A 19,466-nucleotide genomic window follows, 5' to 3' on the forward strand; every position below is an offset into this window, starting at 1 on the left:
CAGCCAGACCTGGACTATGTCATTATACCTAATCTGCATTCTGTCTTTCAGGATACTACTGATGCAATCAGACCCACTATAATAGAGTTCAGTGTGTGGTTAGTCAAATGATGCTCTGTGACACTATACAGTCATTTGCAAACACATCTCACAGGCTAAAGATAACTCGATCAAAATGCCTCTGAATTACTGCATCTTTTGTAAGACGATGCATTTCTGTGTCGGGTTTCGTGAGGACAGCAGTGCAACTCTAAATCACCTCCAGGCCATGTGATGAGGCATTTACAGAAGGTTCACATTACAGCATGGATTGAACTGTGCTGCAAAAACAAAGTCTTGTATACGATTGATTTGCTGACTGATCACAGACACAGGGGGATGGACTTTTCTTATTTTTCCAAGATTTTGGCAATGGATTTATTGAGTTTTAGCCAAGCCACATGTATCACAGCACAGTCAATCAGTTAACATTAGATTGTCTGAGAACTGAAAGTTGGAAAGTCTGAAGGACAGCGTGGAGACTGTGAAGGTGTGCTAGCCTTCCGCATAGAGGCATTCAGAGATGTTCAGCCAACTCATCAATAACCCCATGACTTTGGATTTTTAGGTTGTTCATGTGTGCAGGAGTGTGTGATTTAATTGCTCGTGTGAAGAAAAGGCTGTGGTCGTTCCCTGAATCTTTTGAGACACAACGTCAACTTTCAAGCTCTGTCTGTGTTTGTGTTTTCTGAGAGACAGGTCCCAGTTGTGCCTTTAAATTAAAAGCACCCACAATATTACTAGGCCTGCTTAAAGTGGTTTTTAGTAGCACTTTTCCGAGGACAAAGTCACAGAAAGCCATAGAAGGGATTTTTTCATCTTGGGGAAATTCTGTGCTTTGTAGTAAGTAAAAACTGGGAAATTGATACTCTTAGCAAGATCACATGGTTTGTTTTTTTTTTTTCTTTTTTTGTTTGTTTTGTTTTTGTTTTTTGTTTTTTTTCCTCCCACTGTCTCCTGGACGCCCCTCTCACAGTTTCCATCTTCTCTAAAGACACAGGAAGGCAAGTCTTGAAGCAGGAAAGTTAGATATCATAAAATGTTCCCCTGTTATTTGTGCTTCATCACCAACAGGCACAATGTTGCAAACACGTGCTGCGGACAGACTGACGCTAAGTCATGTCAAACAGAAATGTCAAACACACAAAGGCTTCTGTGGCCTTCCCTTCAAAACTCTGCTGCTGCTTTGATCTCTCACTTTTTAATCACTTGATAAAATAATATATCATAGAAAGGGACCAAACTATTACAGCAGCAGTGTAGCTGTCTGCAGCCAGGCTGGGTAGTCAGGTCGACTGTTGGCATTAAGCTGCAGGTATATATGTGAGTGGTTTGTAGTGTCTATGACTACAAACCTCAAACAGACAATACCACATGTTTCTGTCACAGCACAGGAAACGCTGTCTCCTCCTACATTAAGGAGAGTACGAGCCTCTGCTTCTGCAAGCACATACTAGCACGTTTCGCAGACCTGAGCTGTGTTTTATTTAGCTCATTGCATCGTTGCCTTGGTACACAGCCTTTGTCTTCAAGCAACTGATCCTCCTTAAAGTGAGGTAAGCTGTGATTTGTAGTGAACAGCACTTTCTTCCAGCAGTGTCTGTCCATTTTGTCTCCCTAAGACTTTTATGTTTCTGAAATTCACCTCTAATCTCTAGCTGTACTCTGAATTTCTTTTGCAGGCTGTGCAACTTACATGAGAATGTTGCTAGTAAATGTTTATGCAATAGTAAGGAGCAGTAAGGACCTGTTTTACAGTTGCTCACTCTGCTAAGGACCACTGGGACAACTTCTTTATCGAACAGTTTGCATTTCTTTTTTTTGTTTTTATGAGTGCAGTGTACATATGCCACATGTATGCACACGTATCTCCCTGTTGGGTTTTTGACAGAGTTTAAATGATAGATTATCCCTTTTCGGTGTTGTCTTGTACAAAGGCAGGTGCTCATAAGTATGAATAAGTCTGGTGTATCCGGTTTCACACAGGAAGTGAATTGCTCATATCAGTATCTTTTAAGGTCTTCAAACTGAACTCAACTGCAATCTGCAGTTAATATGATTTCTCTTGCATTTGCTTCATGAATGATGCAGTTGCTTTTTTAATTCTCTGCCTACATTTTTGTTAGCAGTTTGTACACTTTGTACATTGAACTGCACAAAACTTCAAATCATAACATCGTGATCTAAGACATAAATTAATTACTGTTATTTCTTTGTCCTTTCTCTTTCATTTGGGTTCCTCAGGGTCAGAGGTCAATCTGAGCCACAGCAACATGTCTGAGTCCGCCAAGCCCCAGCAACCCACCCCACAAGGGAAAGGGGAGAAGTCCCACAATAGCGACTTCAGCTACGTGGGAATTGATGCCATCTTGGAGCAGATGAGGAGGAAGGCCATGAAGCAGGGCTTCGAGCTCAACATTATGGTTGTGGGTGAGTCTGATATAGACGTCTCCCACAAATTACGTTCATATGCAACATGGATGCCAACACGGAGGCACAAGTCCCCCTGCACTCAAAAATATGTTTTTTGCTCCAAGTTCCATTGTGCTGGGTGATGTATGTGCAGGTTTGGCACTAGAAGGCTGTTTTCACATTCAGCTGCTGAGGTGGAAAGTTTCTCCCTCGTCACTGAAAATCTGATTTTAAAGAGGTGGACATGATTTAGAGTTTGGAAGCCAATCTTGGTCCAGTGTTCAAGTTACACAAGTGTTGCTGAAACATGAAGTGAAGCACTAACAATAGATAGGGTTTTTTTTTTTTTTTTTTTTTTTTAGGGGCAAGGATTTAAACAAGATCATAGCCTTTTTGTGGAAGAACCATATCAGAAGCACATTATTAGTCCAAGCACTGTGTTTTATATACATCTTAAAACATGTCTGGAGGGGATCTTTAACCATAACAACCATCTTCCCCTTGCTTTAACCATGTGGTTTTACAGGTCTAAACTTAACCACAAGTAATCATACTTTAGTTGTCATGAGAAGGCATTGTGGGGCAAGAATGACTCTGGAAAAAGGTTGAAAACAGCTGCCAGTGCTGAATAATTGCATGTAAAAAGATATTTTTTAGTGAGAAAAGGTTGGTCTAGGTATGTACGATGTGAAGGTTAGCTTAGCTGTTCCCAGCCATCCTGACCTTGAGCTTGACACTGAGCTTGATTATGCCTTCATATTAGATGTGGATAAAACTGCTGAAATCTAAACTGACACACATGTATCTGAGAGGAGCTGAGGCTATAATTGCTTCCAAATGTATGCAACAGTTCTTGACTCAGTGTCTTGACTCAATTTAGCAAAAAAAAAAAAAAAAAAAAAAGATCAGATGGTAACCATTTTCAATTTCGGAAAATGCAGAACAAAGCTCAGCAAGTTGCATTCTCTTCACCAAAGCTACAGTAAGCCTCAAGCCAAGATTAGTAGCAATAAAATGCAAACTGAGTGTACATTTATTCTCATTGTCACAGAAAAAGGGGATTTGCAGATTCTCTGACCTGGAAAATACTATTGCATTTGTCATCACCTTTGATGCAGTCAGAAAAAGCAAAGAAATACAGCATCTCTACTGTTTGTATTTGTATTTGTGGTTCTACTGCAGTTGTCCTGTTAAGAGTCAGCCAGCATGGTGCCTTTCTCGACAAGTTCTTTCTTTGTGTGCCCACGATGTAACAAACACACACTTGAGTGGATGAAAGGAGGCTGTCAGGCTAACAAAGTGGCATAATGATGGTAATTAGTTCAAACAACATGCAGCTCACACTTCCTTAGAGAGCAGCCACACACCACCGGTTTGGTCCCACCGTCAAGGCTGAGTACACTTACATGCACGTGCACAGTTAATCCTTCAGTGCACCTGCATCCATACATGCATGCAGCCCCATATCTACCAGAGAGAGGGATGTCAAAGTGTATGACGAAAAAGTGTGCTAAGAATATGTTGAAAAGCCTGAGCTACTTCCCAACTGTATTTTTTACTGTTGCTGTTTATATTTGATTCGTGTTGGCATGGTGGTAGTTGTAGAGTGCAGTCAGACTGATTTCGGGCTGTGCTGAGCAGTGTTTTGTGCACACAGCCAGGAGACATGTCGGCACAACTCCAGGGAGACGTACCACAGAATGACAAACATAGATTTGCTGCATATGGACTGATGCTGTTCTGAGGCCTGATGATTTATACACAACAGGGAGTGAACTGAAAGCTTGAGGCAGAGTTTGACTGAGAGCATTTCAGTGTGACCCAGTTTATTTGTAGAAATAAACAACACCTCAGTAAAACACCACCTTCTAACTTCACACTTTTCTATACTGCTGACATGTATCAACTTGTAGTGCTCCGACGCCTCGAGGACGAATAAAACTTGTGTCTTGAGATGATCGCACACTTGTGCTGTAAATAATACTGTTGCTCTATGCACACTGATGTAACATACAGCAAAAGCCTACAAGAGACAAAAACAATGACAAGTTTTAACTTGTGTGAATATATTCTTGATTGCTAGAGGGAGCTTTGATATAACGTACCACAGGTACTCTATGAGGTGTCAAGTTCATCTAGGTAATGAGTCCTATTTCTCCTATTTCTCACCAGCAAGGACGTGCCTTCTGTACTTGGAGAATGAAATTCTGAGAAAAAACATGTCTCAATACCTAGATGTCTGATTCACCTTTGTCACTCTTCACACACACACACACACACACACTGGGTAGAGGTGCTAATGATGCATTCGTGCAGTGTGCTACCTGTTTTTTCCGCTCGAGGTTTGTTGCTGCCTTCTTTACCTGAACTTTGTGAAACTCTTAGTTGCTCAGATAGGATAGCTCACAGGATAAAAGTAAGAAATGTCACTTGTATGGTTAGTGGAGACGTGAAAGGTCAGAGCAGCTGTGGTCTTGGCCCTGTCCACTGTGGTCTCCTCTGTGAGATGCATTTGCCTAATCTCTGCCCTCAGCTAGACCCTGACCTTTTGATTTCCACCACTCAGAGAGGGCAGCAAGACTGTCTCAGTATGTGTGTGTGTGTGTGTGTGTGTGTGTGTGTGATTGTGTGGGTGAATGCAGGCGACTTAACAGACTGAAAGTGGTGCGAGTGAAAGAGCATGTGTGTGTTTGTAAGAGACTGAGAGAGAGAGGTGGAAAAGGCCGCTCTGGGTGTCACAGAGGGCCTGGCAGCTTGGCAACGCTCCACACGCCACAGTGGGTGCCCACAGGGGCTGTGAACAGATTGAGAAAGAAAAATAGGGTGTGTGTGTCAGCATATACACACGTGTGTATCCCTTTTATACAAGAATTATTCAGTCACAAACATTTTTGAAAGTTTTTTAAAATTTCAGTATGTGTTACCAAGGTAAATAACAGACGTGAATGTTTAAAGTTACATTTTTCCGGTTATTTCATAGTCACACTGCAGACTTGTCTTGTTGGCTTGATCTGTGTGCAAAATTTTAAATACATTTTGAACAAGCACATTTTTTTAATGGAGGTACTAATACACTCTTGCATAATTGGCCTGATTCTTGTATTATCTACTAAATGCCACTAAGTACAATGACGACCATTATGGTAACTATATATTATATAAGGAACAATTGCATTATTGTTAAATGTTAAAATATGTTTGTGGCTGAATGAAAACATAGATCCAGTTTTCATAATATATTGTAATTACTCTTGTACGTACGTCATTGTATTTGCAATAAGGAAAAAAATGCAAATATCATGTTACAGCAGTTAACAACAGTTAAGTTGGTTCTTTTTAACTGTCTGCTTCGCTGGGAACAAAAGGAAAACAATGGATTTAACGGATACTCCTGAGGTGTCTCAATATCGTATTGAATTCATGTTTATTTTACAATACGTCAAAATGACGGTACAAATATTCTGTTGAACTCAACTGATGAACTCAAGGGAATTCATCCCATGGTGCTTTGAGAGTAGTGATGAACATAGTGTGGACGTGTGGTGAAAGAGTGGTTAAAAATGACTTTCGAATGTTGGCTCATGATTGTAAATGAGGGTGTGTGTGTTTGTGTGTGGTCTACGCATCTTTCCTCTTGGCCTCTGCAGCTTGCCCGTCTGACCCTGCAAGTGTCTCACACACATATGAATGTATACACACACTTACTGTACAACCTTTACATTAGCACTGATGTCATGGACATATTCAGTCTTCTTCAGATTTTAGAGGGGAAAAAATGTCTTAAAGAGATTTTTGTGATTCAGTTGAATGAGCCTTTTGTTTTCAGTGAGTTTACCCTTGTAACTCGTCTAAACCACGAGTGAGCGTGTTCCAGTTTGTCTAACTGTGTCTGTGATTTTTCTGATCAGGGCAAAGCGGCCTGGGAAAGTCCACTCTGGTGAACACCCTGTTCAAATCCAAGGTGAGCCGGAAGTCAGTGCAGCCCAACCCGGAGGAGAGGATCCCCAAGACCATCGAGATCAAGTCCATCAGTCACGGTTGGTCAATGTTCGTGTTTAGTAGCCTGCAGCTGAATTAATCATCAGTATTATCATTACCATATGTTTCCTGCTGCTCTATCATGTGACATGCACAGTGTGTGTGTGTGTGTCTAAAATGAGTACTAATTTTAAAGCATTTCTTTGTCTAGATATTGAGGAGAAAGGAGTGAGGATGAAACTGACAGTAATTGACACTCCAGGATTTGGGGATCAGATCAACAATGAGAACTGGTGAGTACAGGTTGCTTTGTCTGAAGGTGATTTCCATCATTGCATTTGTGTGGTTACTTATTTACTCTGGCTTGCTTATTAAAACCAAAGGTCGGTTCAAAATAACGTTGCAGTTTTTATTTTCGGTAGTTGTATGAAGGTAAAATGACCTGTGTTTTTCTGTGAGGCTTCAAGTTTAATTTTACACTTGGCAGCTCTTTAAGAAAATGTGATCAATTTCTCTGATTTTGTGACAGTAACATGATTGTGATTAAGCAGAAAGAATGAATTAGTAAATAATTTAATAAGTAAATTAAGAAATAAAGTGTCTCAGACTTGAATATTATATATAATTATTGTATATAATAACAAAATGCTGGTTTGGCAGAGTTGGCAACTCACATTCCTCACAATCCTGATCTGTTTCCTCTCTCAGCTGGCAGCCCATTATGAAGTTCATCAATGACCAGTATGAAGCCTACCTGCAGGAGGAAATCAACATCAACAGGAAGAAGAGGATCCCAGACTCCAGGGTGCACTGCTGCATATACTTCATACCTCCCACAGGCCACTGGTAAGATGACATGCAGTATTATCCGCACACTATTGTGATAATACGTGTCCCACTTTTTGTTCCTCATTCCACCAGTTTCTCACACAGCTGTCGAGATGAATCAGGCCTTCTGGGAATCTCCCCTTGACCCACTGTCTGTCCACAGCTCTTTAAGCACATCCCTCTCTCACTTGTCTTTTTCCTCTCTCTCTCTCTCTCTCTGACCACATGTGGAACTCATTGTCTCTTCTGGGACTCTGAAGTATCACTTGAAGTGTCAGATTTCACTAAGAAATTGGACTCTACAGTTCTCATAGTTGAGGGAGGTTAAGAGCCAGGGAAATAGTTGTTAGGATGTAGAGTGTGCCTCATCTTGAGTAAGACAAAGTGGTTGGGGCAATAATATGCAAATATTTCTAAAATGTGATAACCTTTTACCTGAGCATGCTGATTATAGCCTTACGGGTTTATCACTACTCCTGGAAATGTTTTTCTGCTGAATTTCATGGGAAATAGTGCAACATCAGAGGTCTGGATTAGATTATTTATTAAAGCAATAATACATATGTAGCATTTTTGCATTATTATGCCTTAAATCATTATGTATTTTGATGAGTTGTGTTACGTTGTGTTACATTATCCCAAATATTTGTAGCCAAGTTTAGTCCCAGTCCATCGTTTTATTCAAAGTAATGCATTTCATTTCGTCACCTGTTGCTAAAACTTCAGGAGAGCATCCGAGGGCAAAGAAGGACGTCAGTGAACGCAACTGAATTTGAACAAAATTTGAAAGCGTTATGCTTCTGTCATGTTAGATAGATTTCCATCTGCAATAGCACGGACAACTCCCATGATCCCACGCTGCTTACAGTGTTTGTTTGTTTGTTTTTTTTTGATTTGTCAAATGTGTTTTTTTAATTAAGTAGATGGTGGTTTTGTTTTGCTCTGCTTAAATGGTGTAATACAAACCACATTTCTCCTGCTGTTTTGTTGCTGATCGCAGTCTTTTTCTCGAGCAAGGAGTGGAGCGTCCTCATGTGCACTGAGGGTGTATGAGGATGTACAGCCACACATGCACACACATGCAGCTTAACACACCAGAATCCTGATAGTAATTTTGTGTTGTGCACATGCAAATAAAAGCACACAAAACATCTATGCTCACCAACTGTAAACACACAACTCATTCACTAACCATCTGACCACATACCTCCATGACGGCTCCATCCACTGCTGCTTCTTAGTTTTGCGCACCAGTAACTCAACAGTTGTCCACTTAAACACTCTCTCCACAAGCAGGGGGGATGACATGTGTGTTTCCGTGTGTCCGGCTGTTTGACAGACCCCCTCATCATCTGCTCTTGTCGCCACAGCTGCTGCTTTAGAGAATGGATGTTTGTGCATTTCCCTGCACATGTAAAGCGCCGTAGTGGACTCAAATGGGCAGTAGGCATGCTAGCACTTGTATAACTACACTTATGTGAATGCCCTGATCATGTCCGTGTATCATCTTGCTTCCAGCTGCTCATTTCAGCAACAGCCAGTCCTCTCTCCTCTCTCCTCTCTCTCTTTCTCTTTTGTGAATCTGTGTGTGAATCCGTGTGTCTTTGTCTGTTCCTGTATCATCAAATGCTGTCTCTAATTGGGCTACATTCATTAATTAACGTCCAAGACACTTTACTGAAACATGTTCATGAATACATGAAAATACTCATTTTGAAAGTGGAAATGCAAACGTCTGTCAGGAAATAGTGTCTTCCTTAGAGCCAACAAGGAGTTGTAGGCAGGAGAACAAAGAACAAATCTGTTGGGCCAGCTGCTGTGGCCTGGTACAGAGAGGTGCGTGTGCATATGCTTATATATGGATGCAACATCCAGTACATATTTTTTCAGTCAAGGTTCAAGCTTAAATAAATGTAAGTAACATTTTAGTTTGAGTTGGACAAGTTTCATCCCACAGATTTTAGCCTGGTTTATGGGGGGGAAAACAAATCTAAAATCATTCCCTATTATTCTCTTTATTTCTTTTTTCTTTTTTTTTTCATTTCACTCGGTAATGCCCTTGAAGTTTTAAATTAGGGCCTGTTACCAATTACACAGACACAGTGCCAAAATCCTTTTGGATACCTCTGCCAACAATGACAGACAGGAAAATGATGACAGAAGCTCTGTGCTATCTTTCATAGAACTCTGTCATTGGAGATATGTTGAGCTTTTTGTTCCAAGAGACTTTTTGTCTGAAGTGTTTTAAGCAGCAGTTTGTATTTATTGAGGCTCTAATGTAATTTACATGTCAGCGATTTGCTTTTAAGCTGCTTCTGTGGTTTCAGATAGATGAACTGTGTTCAGAGAACCAGAACAGCATCAGCAGCCATTTCCGATAATGGTAGAGTCAGCCACATTGCTTTCCCTCTGGACAATCTTGTTGTTACCTCATTTAGCATGTCTTCGTGAGAAAAAGAAGGCAGCACTTTGACTTTTATGAACTCTGAACTGGTTTCTGATCTGTGCACAAAAACAAGGAAGTTAGGGAGAGCTGTCTGCACTCTGGTTGGTTGATTTCTCCACTCATTTGACCATAGAACTTCCATCCATCCCTCCATTTTCTATATCCACCATAGAACTTATCATTCTTGATTTACAGGCCAGGATATACAGGCAAATGTGTGCATGCAAGCAGGCATTTAAATGGACCTGTGTGCATGCGTGCATACATGCATATTTATCCATACAGCATATGTTTATGCACATGTGTACACGGGTGTGCATGTATGCCCGGTCATGCATATGATGTGGCTCACATGCCCATTGGTGTGTTCTTGCATCTACACAGTGACAGTTTATGTACTCATATGTATGATTTATATTTGATAAATATTAACGGAGATCTTGCATGCATATGACACATGCCAGTTGCCCCCTCAGTATGAAAATTGCAACACTTAATGTGTCATCTGTCTTTATCTTTGTGCAGTGTGTGTTTCTCCACGCCTCTTCATCTCTCTGTGTAACACATGCTGCTGTGATTCATCTTGCGTTCGTGGTGACATGCTTGTCAGTCATTGTGAAGAGCCAGACAGGCCTCTTCTCCAGTTGCCCCTGGGTCTTTGAACCAGGCTGACTTGGCTAGGCTGGGGCTAATTGGAGGGCAGAGCAGTCAGCACGAGGGGGGTTTTGCCTGGAGGAGAAACTGGAGGAAATGTTGAGACAGAGAAAAAAAACCATAAGGGGCCGAGAGAAATAAGAAACATGAGGCAGTAGTACAGCAGCATGCGGCATTGTAAAGCGATTTAAACACAGCACTAATCAGTGCTTCACAACTAACTGGTATCATGCAAAAATGCTGAGAATATACTTTTGTCTAAATTTGCTTTGAGTTAGCAGAATATTAAGGACAGATGGGGACCGTTAGGAGCTGCACCGAGCAGACTGTTTTATGCATTAACTCTCAGAATGAATGTGCACGCTCCTCCACAGTTCACTGAAATCAGAGAGTAACAGGGAAACAATTTCAGTGAGTACAGGAAAGAAAAATTGTTAATGACTACATTAACAGGCAGGACAAGAAACCAACATGAACATCAACATGAATCCAAGATGAACGGAATGTAATGGAATAGACCATTATTGCCCTCTTGTGGTTACTCTGTTCCATTACCGAGGCTACCTGGTTCAGATTTCTATATTGTGATCTTTAAAAAAAAAAAAAACAACCTCAAGCTGAACTTCTTTTAGCATCTCACAGTTCAGCCACTGAGAAATACAATGGGATAAAGTTTACGTCCTGCATGATGCATTGTAATGCTTTGAGTTGAAATGTTTTCCATTCTTTGTCACTTGTTGACTCCACCTGCAGCTTAAGACTTGGAGTGCATCCAAACAACAGGCACATACAGTTAATTTCATGCATTTTTTGTAAGATGTTATCTCTTTCCTTCTCCAGTCTGAGGCCTCTGGATGTGGAGTTCATGAGGCGCCTCAGTAAAGTGGTCAACATTGTCCCTGTCATCGCCAAGGCCGACACGCTCACCCTGGAAGAGAGGGACTCCTTCAAGCAGACGGTGAGACGAGTGTTTTAGTTTATTTGTGAATGTGTGTCAGTGTTTGGATGGCAGGTGTGATTTTACAAATGTCATGAAAATATCTTGTGGGTGAGTCGGTTTTCACTTCAGTATATAAAGATAACATTTCCTTCAATCACACTCCCGTAACAGGTCTTTGAAGTAAGCTTAAAATAAATGGATGAGCACATCAGTAGGTTAAACAGTTGGCAGCTCTTCCCCCACAAACACACGCATGTGTATATTCACAACCACAGGTCGGTAAGATATGAAGAGCTCCCAGGCACCACAAACAGAAGCCATGTGGGCAAACCCATGTACTGTAGTACCCATGCTGGGAAATACTGTACCATCTCCATAACTGTAACACTTGAAAAGTCATGCTCAGTCCAGACGGAAACATTTAAGAACTATTTATTTGCAGCATGTATCTGCTGAGCGGCGTTCCACAACTGAAATCTGGCCCTTTTTTACATGGGGAGCCTCTGCCCAGTTGCCTGCTGAGCAGGCAGGACCTTCATTACCAGTGAATTACTGGGTGATCATTCAAGTCAGCCAAGTTCACGCCAAGGTCTGCACTGTGTGGTGCTTCCAAAAAAACATGACCTCTCTCAAAGATGCCCAGAATTGAAAGAGCTAGAAAGTAGCATTTTATGAAACAATGAATATATGTCAGTTTCTACAGATAATACATGTTGGTTTCCTAGTTTTTGATGGTGAAAGTTAAAGTACATTTTACAGTGTTCTCATCTGTAAATGCTGCTCATTTGCTGACAGTCCACCTCTCAAGGTGCAGACTAAAATATCTCAATAGCTATTAATTAACACAACATTTTCTAAAAACCTTCATGTTCTGTGTCATTTTTTTTTTTTTTTTTTTTTTTTCTGATCCCATGGCTTTTCCTCTTGCACCACCATGAGGTTTGCATTTTTGGTTTTTGGTGAAATCTCTCGACAGATAATAGATACATTGCCATGAAATCTGGTTTGAATATTTATAATGGCCATAAGATGAATCCTAGTGATTTTGGTGATTCCCTGGTTTTTCATATTTGCTTCAGTAGTTAAGTTTTGACATAATACCTTCAAACAAACCTATTTGGCCAAAGTCAGCAAATGTACACGCACTAAACATCAGGAACATATGCAGGCTTTCATGTAAAAGGCAAGTTTTTAGTCACTTTAGTCACTTTAGTTGTTCCTCTGAGCTGTTACTTTGCTTTTGCTTGGCATGTTTCAGCAGTCACATCCATAGCTAGCGAACACAGAATGAGAATCATCAGGCTTACACTGCATGTCACCTCCTTATCACAACTTTCCCTGCTACAACAGATCCTTGCTCCACCTGGCTTGAGTCTTAAATGGTCATTCCATCCCATGCATCCCTTCCTCGGTGTGTCTCTGTTGGATTATTCTCAATCTAATTGAGGCAGTCAGCCACCTGCCGTCCTCCATCATTTTCTTTATCTCTCCATCCCTCCTTCCAAGACTACAGACTTAACAGCTTTATCCCTTTTAGAGAGGCACATTGGGTGTCTTGGCTACCATTTTCCCCCTGATGCCTGTGACACTGTCCAATAAGAACAAAGCAGGAATTGGACCAGTCCCTGGTACAGAATGGAAGCTGTGGGGCTTGTAGCTGGATTGTTTTGGTTGGCTGCACATGCTCTCTATGACCCTGATGATTATTGACTAAAGGCATCTCATGCCAAATGTTTTTTCCCCTACTTTCCATGCAGCAACTTGACGTGGAGACAGAATAAGAGGGAATTTTCTATTAAATGTTTGGCCTCGGCATGTCCAGCTGTGAATGTCTGTGTGTATTCTGCTAACCAACAGTTGATGTGGCTTTTTTGTAGGATTTTGCTTGGTATGCATCCTATAATGTAAGCCCGAGAAAGCCTGCAAGGATAAACAATGAAATGTTTGATCAAGGACCAAGTGGAAATTGTCAGAGTAGTAATTGTCGGAGTGAAAAGTCATTCATTAAAAGGACATTTCTCCCAGAAGCTTGTCTGTCTATTTTTCTGCATCTGTGTCCCAGTTTCAGTCATTATAAAGACATAGAGAAAGTAGAGGTGGCCATTTTATAAGCCTTACCTCTGTCTGGATGTATTTTGTTTTCCTAAGAGCGGTTAACCTCCATGTTAACTCCTCCATGTTGAGGATATTAGGACCCATTTAGTGTCAGCACCAGCCAGTATAACATGAGTTTATTTAAGTCCTCTCGTGTGTCAGGGCTAAACTTGAATACCCGTATGTAAACAGGATTCAGTCCAAGCATTAAGTGGGCTTGTGTGTCACGGTGACTGATTGGCTTCACTGTTGGCTGCGTTGCCAAGGCCAGGATGGTGAGATGATGGATGAAGAGTCCGGGCCTGCTTGACAGATTTTGCTTGCCAGTCAGTCTTCCCTTTTCTTCAGCATTTGTTTCAGCTCTTGTTAAGAAACATGTGACTGTGTGTAATGATGTTTATAATTTAGCAATTGTGAGAAAAAAAACACCCTGAAATTTGATCACCAAGACGTGAAAAGATAAGAACTTTATTTATCCCGCAGGATATTGTTGAAAGACTGATTTTGAGTGGTCACTTATTTATTTCCGAACTGAATTCATCAGTTACATAAGCTAACTTTATACACTGTCACTATGTGTACTTGGCCAGTTTGATGTAATGTGTCTGTGTGTCATTGTGCTTGGCTTTGTGCAGATCAGAGAAGAGCTGCGAGCCAACGGAATTGATGTTTACCCTCAGAAAGAGTTTGACGAGGATGCAGAGGACAGGATGATCAATGAAAAAATCAGGGTAAGTTCACAGTGTGAGGTTCAGTTTTCAACAGCCACAGTAGAGGGTATTCATCTGTGGTTTCAACACTTGATAAAACAGTCACGAAAGTGTATTTTTCTGGTTTAAATTAAGCCTTTATTAGATGTCTTCTTTTTGGTCTCCCAGTCTTTTAGGTTTTTATTTGGGAAAAAGCCATGATTGTCAATTACAGCATCTTGTTCAAGCATAGAGAAACAACCAAAGCATGATCTGAAAGCAAATCACTGATAACACTTCAGTGACTTTGTGCATTTGTGCGTGTGTTTACATGTGTGCACTCAACAGGAGATGATCCCTTTTGCTGTTGTGGGCAGTGACCAAGAGTACCAGGTGAACGGCAAGAGGATTCTGGGACGGAAAACAAAATGGGGCACCATCGAGGGTAATGCGCAAGTCCCGATAAGGCATCCACACACATAAAATTGAACAGCTGGTTACTTCTCCTGCCAAACAGACAATAGATAATGAGTAACCAGTAAGAGTAATGTACTTTCCCTGATGGTCTGAACACAGATCAGCCATGTTCACATGCAGCCAGCATCAGTTAAAGCTAAAATCCAATTATTTTTTTTTTCATTGTAAATATATACAGTGTAATATTACAGATTGACTCAATAATATATTATGACTGCACGGTACAATCTACACAGTCAAGATTGGCCAAACATGAAAACCGGTAACTGTAAAATCATTCACACCTGGGTCACATCTGTTCAACTGACAGAGCCCAAGCAATCTAACCTAATCACTTTCATAGATAATACACTCACATGCACCGCTACCTGGTCAATTCATGGCATTTATGCAATGTACCAACAACAACAAGGTTAAACAGCTTCACAAAGAAGACGGCAGATTCTCCTTTTTGATGTATTTTCAAGATTTGGAAAGTCACAAACTACAACTAAAAATCTGGCCAGCTGGTTAACCGTCTGTTGTTTGACTACCAGACTTTTGTTTACATATGTCTCTGTGAGTCTGTAGCTAGGGAGATGTATGAGACAGGAGGAAGAGATTTACAAGGACTTTCTGAGTCCACTGGGATAACAGGCAGGAAGATAAAACACACAGAGACACACACACACACACACACACACACACACATACTAGCCTGCAGTAACTTTGATACAGTTAACGTTTGTTGGCTTGTGCTGCATGCTCACACTGCCAAGGAGGTTCTCAGCAAGTCAATGTCCTCACCTCACCCATGTGTGTGTGTGTGTGTGTGTGTGTGCATGCGTGTATGTGAGAGAGAGAGAGAGAGGACGTCTGTCTAGGAGTGAAAGTATAATTGGAGGACAACAATAAGACAACTGAAGGAGGTCTGGACAAGGGACTATCACTGTTAAACAAACACTGTCTCCTTCCCAGGATGCACTTCAGCACACTCTTGTGCAGTGCATACTGAGCTCTGGTTTATTGGCTGCGCTATAAATGTGACATTCGAGAGGTTTTTATTGTAAGTGTGAATCCTTATTATGAAGGATTCACACTGTTCCTAGATGAACTTCATGGATACATTTAGTTCAAGCTAAAACAAGGCCGTTGTACTCTCTAAAAAAGATGACATTTCTCAGGTACTGTTGAAAGTCTTACCGTAGTTTAAAGGTGACTACTAGTCTCAACAAGCTTTATGAAATGAACTCCACAGAACGGCAGGGTGAGGGAGGTGAAGTACATGGACTGTGGGACAAACGCCATCTTGTCTGGCTGAAAGAACAATGGCTTAATTCTTGTAAAGTCAAGCAGTGGGAAAGAAAGTGCAACAAGGAAAAGGAGCAGAGAGGAAGCTGCTGGGCTGCTGGACTTGTCGGCACCAACATCATAATTTACGCCACAGAGGAGAAGCCAGTCAAGTCTCCATATATCGCAAGTGGAGAAGAAACTTTATTTCCAGTGGTTGAGGGAACAATTAGAGACAGAGGGAGGAGAAACAGTAGCAGACACGTGGATTTAAATGTATATATTGCGGTGTATATAAGGACTTCTCTTTGAGTGGAGATAGCAGCAGTTCAGCTTGTTTCAAGTTAGTAGCGTGTCCCCTTGACACCACTAATCAGCGCTTATTCCCCTCTCCTCCTTTCAAAGAGAATTTAATTTCCTGCCCCTGGATTTCAAAGCTTTACATAAATAGCACCCTCCTTTTTTTCATTTACACACTTGACATAATCTATAATTCAAAGACGTTAGCCCTACTTGAGGCACCAGCAGCTTGTCACTGGGTTTGTTAAAACATCTCACTTAAAGTTCTCCAATATAGAGGAGAGCCGAGATGTATTAGATTACTTCGAAGTGGAGCAGTGTGTTATCTTGGTTTAAGAAAATTGCCCTTCAGTTGGCTTGTGAGCAGCACTGCCCCTCTGTGGTGATTTAAGGTATGACAGGTGAGCTGCAATAGAAGAGATCATATTTAGTTATCTCATTACATTTTATGTGCTGAGGATCTTTCCCTGTGTATGTAAAGTCCTAATTTGTCTCAACATCTGCATAAATACAACAGTAACAGTCAAGATTATTTGTGTGAGTCTCTCTTAAGTTAAGTAATTCAACTCCTGTTTTCCCTTTGCTCTCTCTGCAGTGGAGAATATTGCACACTGTGAGTTTGCTTACCTGCGAGACCTCCTCATCAGGTGAGCTTCCTTCACACTTCAAAGTTTTTATCTAATGGATCTTGTGACATTTTGATGAGGTGTTGAAATGAATTGGAAACAGCGCAAGATTCTACAACTGTTCACTTGCTACTGAAATCAATACTAATTAAATTATTTTAGTCAAAGTCACTGTGACCACACAAATCACATTTTTAGCCATAAAAGATTAAAGATGTGCGTGAGGTGTCATGTATTTCTATAGGCAATACTTATTGGTGTTGTAATATTGTCTCATTTCTTTCAGGACACATATGCAGAACATCAAAGACATCACAGGCAACATCCACTATGAGACGTATCGTGTCCGCCGCTTAAATGAATCCAACGCCCATTTCAGCTCCCATCCATCTGACCATCCTGCTGATCAGCCAAAGGCCAATGGTCAGTCTGAGGAGCAGCCCAGCACCCTGCAGGCTAACGGAGTGGCTGTGCAACATGAAGCCCTGTCCCACGAGATGTAGAGTCCTCTGAGGAGCCAAATTGCCAATTTATGATATTGGGACACAGCCAGGCGCAAAACATACACTCGCACATGAAGTCTGTTTACATGAACATGTCCACAAACCCACATTCATGCTTTTCATGATAGAAGGACTTCTTTTGCCAAAAACCTACCTGACCACAGCTTTTAATTTATCAAGAAGTTACAAGATACAGGATACAGAGTAAATCCTAATATTTTCCTACATGGGATGTTCTCTATCTGTATTTTTTCCCCATCATTACAGTTCTGATAAACAAATCATGTCTTCCCTACAGATCCTCACACTGTACAGAACCTTTGTTGTATTTTGTCCCCCCATCTGCTAAGCTGCCCAATGCAATCTGCACTCAGGTTTTTTTTTCGTTTGTTTTTTTTTTTGTTGTTGTTTGTTTGTTTTTTCTTGCAGTAAACCATGATAGCCGTCATGTCATGGATAGAAGTAGATCTATAAAGCACATGTCTCATTGCTGAGCTTTGGCTACTGGGTTTATTTTAAGAGTATTGGCTGACTATCATGACTGCAGTGGAGCCATGCATGTAAATCATCAGTGAAACGTTGTACAAGATTTTAGTTAGACTCAAACAGTATGATGGGGAAAGAAAGCCTGTTGTGTACAGAATACCTTTGCAGAATACCTTGGACCTTGAGTTGGCAGGCAGTGAGGTTAAACTGACTTAAATTAACAATGAAGTACAGCACACCAGATGATACTAGATTAGCTATAAACTAGGAATAACTGTTAGTGCAACTGGCCTGCTCTGCTTTGTGTTGTGGTGTATGGTTTTGTATAGATACCAGGGTTAAGTAGGGATATTTAGATTAGGTTTATAGTATTATGGAGGAAGTAATGATATCGTTGACACCTCCGCACTGCAAAACAATTTAAAAAAAAAAGCAAAAAAAAAAAAGGCAGTAGGAGCAGTTCAGAAAAATGAGTCGTCTTGTCATTTTTCTGTTATTATGATGTTTTTAAAACCCCTTTTTTGCCAAACCACCCTGTGTCTTTCTCATATAATGCCGATGTTGTGTACTACAGTCCTACCTTGCATTTTACATTGCTCATTTATTATTGTATTTTTATTGCTGTTGTTCATGTTCTAATATTATTGTATAAGATGAGAGGATGTGCAGCTGATGTCCCATGCAGCCTTTTTGTCCATTTTTTTCTGACTGTAAACCAAATAAAGTTTGATTTTTCTGTTCTAAAGAGAAGCACATACAGTATATAGAGTTGGTTTATGAATAGGTATTTATGTGTATGTTAAATGTAATCAGTTTAACTCAACTTTCATTCCAGCTGTTGGCTTCCAGAGGATCCACCACTTTAGTGGTGATGATCACGTAGCTTTAGACGGTGCTTGTCTTTTTGTTGCCTGCATTCATGCCGTATGTTGTACCCATTTGGCTATGGCTGCACTATAACTAGCAACAACGGCCTTTTCCTAATGGTAAAGTCCAAACGTGGTCTATATTTTCACAATGATTTTAACTGATCCTGCCAGTAGATAAGAGTTAGAACATTAACATTAGAATGTAAGCATTTCAAGTTTGAAGCATTTTTTTCAGAGGGGAGTGTTTTATTACCACCGAGAGGAGAAATTTATGCTGATAAACATTAAACAGTACCTATCAAACAAGATGATGCAACTGAAAATTGTTGTTAATATTTGTGAAAAATGTGTGCATTCATACAAACTCAAGAAATATTTTATAGAGGCAACATTCTTATAATTTCCTAACACAAGTAGTCAGAAGTCCAGTTTCAGCCTCTTAATTTACATAAATGCAGAGAGAAGGGGCAGTAATTTTAAAAACCAAGAGAGCTGTTGTCTTTTATCCAGATAAAGTTATTGGGTTACACTTTCTTTGCTGTTGTATAGTTCTTGTGTAATTTGTTATGGTATTATAGATCAAGGTTTTATCTTTGATATGCTATCTCAAAGAATAAAGATTGATATTTTTATTGTTTAAAGTTGAGTGTCTTGATTGTCAAAAACGTAGAAAGTGAAGTGAGGGGCAATAAAGAGTTTAATTGATTACAGTAATTCTCAAAGTGTTAAAACCAATGAAAACATCTCAGCATTTTATCAGTTGGTAGCTAATTTTCAAATAACAGTGTCATTTAATTGGTTCAGAACATTTTCAGCATATCCTGTTTTCAGATATTCTTAATGTTTCACCTCAGAT

At 40.4% G+C, this 19,466-nt stretch overlaps 1 protein-coding gene across 5 annotated transcripts in view; it reads left to right on the plus strand.

Annotated features, from left to right (window-relative positions):
* Positions 1–19,251, plus strand: part of sept9b (septin 9b) — a 70,274-nt gene extending 51,023 nt beyond the window's left edge. For 4 of the 5 annotated variants that reach the window (XM_046410730.1, XM_046410722.1, XM_046410713.1 and 1 more), the window contains 9 exons: positions 2,284–2,469; positions 6,360–6,488; positions 6,641–6,722; positions 7,138–7,275; positions 11,198–11,315; positions 14,027–14,122; positions 14,429–14,525; positions 16,722–16,773; positions 17,039–19,251. In XM_046410730.1, the coding sequence (XP_046266686.1) occupies positions 2,284–2,469; positions 6,360–6,488; positions 6,641–6,722; positions 7,138–7,275; positions 11,198–11,315; positions 14,027–14,122; positions 14,429–14,525; positions 16,722–16,773; positions 17,039–17,255 (1,115 nt within the window). In that variant the 3' untranslated portion in view covers positions 17,256–19,251. Of the gene's footprint in view, positions 1–1,442; positions 1,596–2,283; positions 2,470–6,359; positions 6,489–6,640; positions 6,723–7,137; positions 7,276–11,197; positions 11,316–14,026; positions 14,123–14,428; positions 14,526–16,721; positions 16,774–17,038 lie in introns of those variants that run through there. The other variant, XM_046410748.1, reaches the window with a different exon arrangement.
* Positions 19,252–19,466: the final 215 nt, after the last annotated feature.

This window comes from Scatophagus argus, chromosome 2 (assembly GCF_020382885.2).
Source record: "Scatophagus argus isolate fScaArg1 chromosome 2, fScaArg1.pri, whole genome shotgun sequence".
NCBI lineage: Eukaryota > Metazoa > Chordata > Actinopteri > Scatophagidae > Scatophagus > Scatophagus argus.